Source organism: Camelina sativa, chromosome 20 (genome assembly GCF_000633955.1).
Source record: "Camelina sativa cultivar DH55 chromosome 20, Cs, whole genome shotgun sequence".
Classification (NCBI taxonomy): Eukaryota; Viridiplantae; Streptophyta; class Magnoliopsida; order Brassicales; family Brassicaceae; genus Camelina; species Camelina sativa.
The window spans coordinates 19099918-19107980 of NC_025704.1; the positions used below are offsets into that span (position 1 = coordinate 19099918).

Consider the following 8063-nt stretch of genomic DNA (forward strand, 5'->3'; position numbering starts at 1 on the left):
TTCCAGTTGACCAAAAAAAAAAAAGTAAGTATGTGGACTATTATTGTTCATAGTATTATTATTTGGTTTGGTCAAACGTTTGTTTTGGCTTGATAAGTTATTAGATTCTTCTTATTTATTTAATTATGTACTTATCGCCATATACTTATGTGATAACATGAGATATATAATTGCATATGAATTATACTATAATCAATGATCGCTTAATTTCATTATTAGCGTTTGTATATTTTATATATACATGTTTTACTATATAAGCAGATACAAGCTTATTGTTTGTTAGTTGTGCTTGTGAGAATAATTCGTTTGTTTAACAAAACGAGAAGCAATGTATATTGTTTCTTTTTACATATGCTACCTCTACGGCTCTACCGTATATTGCTTTACTCAATACTACATAGTATTTAATTATTGGCATAATATACGGTGCATTATACGGTTCATACTTTGCCATCAAAATTTTATTACTTGGTTATATAATAATATATTAATTTTTGTCCATGTTTATTTATTTTTGATTGGTGAGGTATATATGGTGTCGATCAATATACCGAGATTATCGATGAAAATCTCAAGCCGCCACCTCCATTGATTCCCCAAATCTCAAAACCACTGACACTGGGGATGGTTTTAGTCGGTTTAATAATTGGAGACTTGGAGTAAGCAAATCATCATATGCCGATGGTGTCTTCGTCTCCGATTTATATGACATCTTCATCGAGATAAGTACTATCTTCATATTTTATCGATCAATTAGCAAACTAGTAAGTACCGTATACCTTCGTGAATAAGTTATGAAATCGATAAAGATATGATGCTTAATACTTATTTAACATTCATTTATATGATTGTTTATAATATTTGTGAATTACTATATTTGTTTAATCACAAATTTAAATTTAATTAAATTAGATATAATATCATGATGAAATATGATGATGAAATATTTTAAATCATATCTCCAACTTTCTTTCGTGAATAAATTGAAAATTTAGTAACAAATTACTAAATAATGATTATTGATTATATTTTCTTGGCATCACTTTTGCGAGGAGGTTTAAGTCCAAGTATATGACCATAAAATTTCAATTGTTTTTTTAGAATAATCTAAAGAAAGTAAATGATTAAAATTCTATAAAAAAATACAAATCAACTTGATTCCAATTATTACCAAGATTATATAATTGAAAATGATATCTTTGATAGAAATATATTAGAAAATACATAATTTACTTGTCACAAAATATTGTTGTCACGTAGACACAATATAGTGAAAAATAAAATTTTATAATCTTGTTATTTGTGAATGAGTAAAATTATGAGATGTTAATGTGAATCACATCCTATTGGGCTGGCTGGTCTATTCTTTGAAGTGAATATGACTTTATCCTATAAGTGGTTTCCACTATTCTACTACAATATTAAGAAGTAGTAGAAAAGGTATTGAAAACTCTTAAAGAGTATATATACTATTGTCTATGGGAACACAAACTAATATTAATGTGTTATAGTCTCCCAAGTCTCAAAAGTTAAAAGGGTCCAAGATATATCATACATGACCCAATGTGAGAATGTTATTGATTACAGTGGGATTCAAATCGAGATTGATAGACATGAAGTGTCATCATCTCGAGGGGGAGAATTAAGGAATCCCACATACAGAGGTGATGAAACAAATATAAGATTATGTTCACATCCAAAATGAGTCTAATTACTCATATGATAGTTCAAATCTTGAGAATTTGAAAAGTAATCATGTTGAGACAATAAGCAAAGAAAATACTTTGAAATCATAAGTATTACCCAAGACAAGAAAAGAATTTTAGAGATTACATGCATTATCTAGAAGATAAAATGCTTTGTAAAAATCTCATTGTTTGGCATGACCGGTTAAGCCATTCCGGTTCAATAGTGATGCGAAAGAATAATCAGAGATTTCTGAAGTGATTTTCTTATGTGTGCTGCTTCGCAAAACAAGCCTATTATATGGTTTTCATGGACTCCATAAATTTGTATAGTGTCAATTTTCTGGTATGTACACAAAGCGATATTGTGGACTGATCATCCACTATATATGTTTGGTGGTGAAACCATGCCTAAGTAATTGACATAAATGACTCTATATGTCAAGTAATTCGCATCATGCCAATGATAATCATGAATACTCCCCCATTACAATTGGTTTGGGTCAAAAACCAGATATATTCCATCTAAATGTTTTATACATATTGAGTTGCTCCACCACAGCGATATAAGATGGGATTTGAAAGAATGTTTGATATATGTTGGATATAAATCTCTCTTGATGATTGAATATCTTGAGATGCAGAGACTGTTGTTTCAGTGAGTCAGTCTTTCCACCATGAGGGGATGGTGGAAAAAAGAAACAGCTGGTAAAGAAATATATTGTAAGAAATTATCTTAATCTTCGTACAAAAAAATGTGCGCTAGAAATTAAAAAGATAATTTATTGGCAAAGTTTGCAATGATGTTAAAAGCATGCAAAAACCATTTTCTGACCTTGAGTGAAAAAATTCACATATACCAGCTGTGCTCTAATTGAAATTATATCCTAGAAGGATAAAGTCAACTGCTAGTAAGTCTAAAGATCGCATGAAGTGTGATAGACTTATGGTTCCAAATATTATTATCCTCAGAATAGTAAAGGAGCATATATTAATATGGCACTAAGGAATGAAAGAGTTATGAAAAATCTCTAGAAGAGAATGTAGACATAAGTAAGAAAGAGATTCAGGTACCTGAGAATGATAATGAAATGAAATCTCAACAAGTTGAGTCATGTCTAGAATGAAAAGGAACCAAAAAGCAAATCGACGTCGTAAATATGTTTGCATGCAGTGTTGCAGTTGATGGGGTTATGAATAAAAATCAAGGATCATAAACTGCGATTAATAGAAAAAGCTTTATTGAAAAGTGTACACAAAGAATGATTGATTAATCATTGAAAAAAGTAACTATTATGAAATAGTTCAAATCTCTTAAAGAGATAATATTTGGACTTGTAGTCCTTACACTTGAAAGTGTAAAATGAGTGGGACATAAGGGGATCTTTATGAGAAATAATGTACATGCAGTAGTACAATGATTCTCATAAATACTTGATATTTATTATGAGAAATGCACTTTCATATGGTGGAAGCAACTATGTAGATCCCTTATGAGTTTGAAAATAAGGCAAGACTTGATTTAGTCTACTTAGAAGGTTTGTAAACTATAAGAGATATCCCTTAAAGTAATTATATTACTAATTATATTGCTAGAAGCAATACTTTATAGTTCTCGAGAATATTGTAAAAGCAAGAAAAAGTCTTGATGCCTTTTGACACCTTTGGAGAGAAAATGGTGAGAGTTTATTTCTATGAGAGAATCATGTGTGTAGATCATTGTTTTTGATCTTAGGATCTCATAGTGGGTTGAAAATAAATTGGGAACAACCTAAGTGAATATCTTAGGGTTGTGTAAATCCGAGATTGAACACTAATTGTAATTGTGTTCAAGAAATATTTTCAACAAAGTTTGAGGATGTAGGCATTTGCTGAACCTCGTTAAAAGAAAATTGTATGTGTCTCTTGTCTCTTCTGCACTTACAAGTGGTTCTTGTTAAAAGAAAGGTACAAGAACAAATGCAAATATGTTGATGATGAAAATGTTATCTAATCTCCAGTAGAGATTTCACATACCAAGGAATTTGTGAAGAAATAATCAGTGATGAAATATTACTCCTAAAAGATGGAGAAATCAGATTTTATAAGATCAGATATTTCATGAAATTTCTTGAGGTTATAGATTTGACATCTGTTGAAAGAGTTGTTATCTCAAGATGCTTACATCATCTTACATAGAAAAATGGTCATGTAGTAGTAGTACCATACTAAGAAGAAAAGTTGAAAGAGAAAGTTTTATAAGAAAAGTATGAATAACTCCTATGTATAAGATGATTGTTTGGAAGATTGTATGTAAAATAATATTTGGACTTAAAGTTCAAATAGATCTTCTATATGAAAGGAGTGCAAATGACTTGAAGTTCAATGACCCGAGAGAATACATGATGATCATATGAGTTTGTAAAAAGCTCTGTTTATTACAGTTTAGAAAAGCTGATATATATGATCACAATGCATAACCTGAAGATGATGCTTTCATGGGGAGAAGTATGATCATAAGCGTGGTTGTACTATTTTTCCCTTATCATGGTTTTTATCCCATTGGGTTTTTCCATGAAAAGTTTTTAACGAGACAACAAAAGAACACGCAAAAGCTAAATGTCTTGAGAGGAATATTATGATTCCAATGGTGAAAGACTATCATCTTCAAAGTCTTTGACATACATTGATGAGACCATAAGAGACCAACAACCTGCAAAAGAATGGTGATATACATGTCCTATAAAATTTTTCAAGTGAAGATCTGGCGAACCATTTACCAAGGCGTTTCCAACCACTACTTTCAAGAAGTTACTTCATCATATTGGATCGGTCATCTCGAAGATTTGAAGTGATGTACTCAAGAGGGGAGTAAAAGCGTGCTGCACTCTTTTTCCTTTAACTATGGTTTTTCCCATTTGGTTTTCCTAGTAAGATTTTTAACGAGGCAGCATCTCACATGAGCATTTGGGACTACATTTTTATAATGGTCATCCAAGGGGGAGTGTTATAATTATATTGTTATTATGTGGATGCCCATTACCGGCCCATTAGTAAACTTGGTATACAATCTAAAACCCTAATGTTGTATCACTATATATATGTTGTATCCTATTGTAGAGATTAATAATACAAGAGAATAATTCCCCAAACCTCTTGTTATAACATTCTCAAATTTATATGTACATTTTTATTAATATAACAATTTATGACTATATGAACTATGCATTATATTTTCCTATTAGTTGAAGTTTTATAAATGACGTAATATTTATTGTTTATTAACCTTTGTGCTTTTATCCAAAAACCCTTGTAGGACAAAGAGTACCTTTTAAATATATATATTATCGTAATAAACCATATTTTAAGTTTAATTACACATTTCATCTTAATGTATAGAACTAAATAATTTATATCAAACACAACTACTACATCATATCAAATCTATATCTGTCTCTCTCGTGATCCCGACGACTATAACTATCCAACTTTTAGTTTTTCATTTCTTTTGTACAAGCTCTCTTCGGTGGAAACAAGAAAGCAAAAAACATGAGCGACCCTAGTGGCCAATCTTCAACAACGACTGTCGGTGGAAACGGCGGCGGCAGCGGTAGTAACGGTGGGGGTGGAGGTGGTGGTGGAGGTGGTGGCTCCTTTGGGATTCAGCCGCAGAGATCAAAGGTGAGGAAGCAAGTGTGGGCTGGAGTTCTCGGCATCTCTTCCTCCACCAATAATTAGTATATATCTCTCTCCACCGGAAAAGAACATTTCTCTCTAATGAAAAATGGTGGTGGTAATAATTATGCTTGAATCTTGATAATCGTTCGTGTTAAGTGTTAACTATGTCTAAATAACAAGGAGATTGAGGTCTCCTGAACAAAATCTGCCCGGAACATGCTCCTGTCCCCCACCTGATTCAGCATAACGGTGTACGGCATGGTCTCCCATACAAAGCCTCATAAGGAGCTATCTTAATACTCGCCTGATAACTGTTGTTGTAAGCAAACTCTACCAGGTTCAGGTGATCTGCCCAATGGCCAATCCAATCCAACACACACATCCTTAGCAAATCCTCTAGCGTCTGGATCGTCCTCTCTGACTGTCTATCTGTCTGGGGATGATAAGCTGTACTCATATGCACCTTAGTGCCCATCTCTGCCTGAAATGCCTTCCAGAACAACGAAGTGAACTTAGAATCCATGTCAGAAACAATGCTCGCTGGCTGGGGATGATAAGCTGTACCCTATGCAATATGAATATCTCCCTCACATACTTCTTAGTCAAGACCGATGCTCCATTAGTCTTCTTAATGCCCAGAAAATGTGCTGTCTTAGTCAACCGGTCCACGAGAATGAGGATGGCCTAATCTAGCGTGCCACATACTATCCGGGTTAACAACAAAACAAGAACTAAGCAAGGTAGGTGAATTTGATGAGGTTTTCTCTAAGACATATAGATCTCCTTTTCCATCTCCTTCTCCAAGAACCTTTCCCGTCTTAATATCCTGAAAATGAACACTATTAGGACCAAATATGGTGTAGCAATTCAAATCGTTAGTTGTTCTCTTAACCGATAGTAAGTTTGATGTAAAAGTAGGCATAAAGAAAGCTTTTGAGGTTTTATCAAATAATTTCAAGTCTCCTACTCCTTTTACTGGAACTCGGTCTCCATTTGCTATAATGACACTACCTAAGGTCGGCTTTATGTTATCTAATAGACTTGGGTTACTAATCATATGATGAGAAGCACCCGAGTCGATAACAAGAGAACTACTCGGCTTAGAGGTAAAGAAAGAGATACCAGAGTCCTTGAGTGAGGCGATGGAACGAATAAGGGCCTCAAGATCTGACTTTCTCACCACCTCTCCATAGGCTGCTGTCATAGCCGCCTCATCTCCCTGCCTCGACGAACTGGTCCCTTTGTCGCTAGCCGCTTCCTTCGAGAGGTTAGCCTTGAACTTGGCCGGTTTGAGATGAGGGTGGAGGATCCAGCACTTGTCTTTCATGTGCCCTCGCTTCTTGCAATGGTCACAGATCAACACTTTCCTCTCCTCTTGCCTATACACTCCTTTGTTAGCCTTAGCAAGCTCCCCCTTACCGCTAAACAAGTCGAGTGATCCTTGTTCCCTTTGAATTTGAGAACAAATGTCCTCGAAGGAGGGTAGCTTCTCAGCTCTAAGAATGTGCTTCAAGAGATCATTGAAGGAGGGATTCAAGGTGAGGAGGAGTCCAAAGACCTTGTCTTGCTCCTTCCTTTCAGTCAACACCGCCGGATCAAATGTGCTTGGCCGCAACATGTCTAGTTCGGACCATAGTGCTCTAAACTTACCAAGATGTTTAGTAAACTCCAAATCCCCTTGATGGAGCTCATTAATAGCCTTATTGACCTCAAACACTCGAGTCAAGTTATAGACATTACCATAAATGCTTTTAAGCGTTTCCCAAAGCTCCTTGGCCGTCTCGCAATAGGAGTAGGCTTCAAGGATTGGCGTGTCGAGAGAGTTTTGGAGAACGGATAGGACAACTTGGTCTTCTTGAAACCACTTGGCCTTCCTCTCGCTCTCTTCCTCTACTTCCACCTCGGAAGCGCCTTCATCTTCTCCTTTGAGGTTTTGCTTTGGAACATAGTTGGTTTCGACATGACTCCAAAGGCCACGACCTCCAAGGGTGGTACTTGTGGTTCTTGTCCACAGCAAGTAGTTTGTTCCCTTAAGAACAATCGGTGTAACAATGGGCTTAGCGTTTTCCATGGTTTGAGTGCTATGGACCGTTGGACAAACCTTTTACCCGGAGAATAAAAGAAGTAAGAATGAAAGGTAGAAGACTAGAGTATAGAAACGAGTAGAATGAAGAGATTAAATCCCAAAGAATCGAAGAACATGCACTGATACCATGTTAGAATTAGCAGAAGAGAATGGTAAAGTATGAGAGAGTTCGAGAGATTTTAGGGAAGAACAAAGAGAATACTAAGAAGATAAGGTTCCAAAGAGAATAGTCTCATACAACATGTGACACACCCTTTAAATAGGCGGCCGAACTAGGGTAAATCCCTTTTCAGAAATAGAAATATGAGATAGAGACATATAGAGAGAGAAGGGTACATTCCCACTTGTTGATAGTGACATGTAGGAGGTCAACTTGCATAACACACGCATGTGACTCCTTTTCCCTCTCATACCTCCAACGGCTACAATAGATCTTCTTGATCCTTCTAATGGGCTTTAGGAAGCCTTTCCTTTCTTTAAGCTTCTTCATCAGGATGTCACGGCCTTATTCGCATTGTGTACGGCCGGTTGTACGGACACCGCCTAACACATGATCGGCCATAGTCAATAGAAACACTAACATAGCTGTTTACAGCTTCTAAGCAATGTTTCTTGGTTTTAGCCTGTTTTGGGAC

General features: G+C 35.3%; 1 protein-coding gene across 1 annotated transcript; it reads left to right on the forward strand.

The window, feature by feature from the left end:
• Positions 5127-5431, forward strand: LOC109131279 (serine/arginine-rich splicing factor 1-like). The gene has a single exon (XM_019242009.1). The coding sequence runs from the start codon at positions 5214-5216 to the stop codon at positions 5400-5402; it is 189 nt and encodes a 62-aa protein (XP_019097554.1). The 5' UTR covers positions 5127-5213; the 3' UTR covers positions 5403-5431.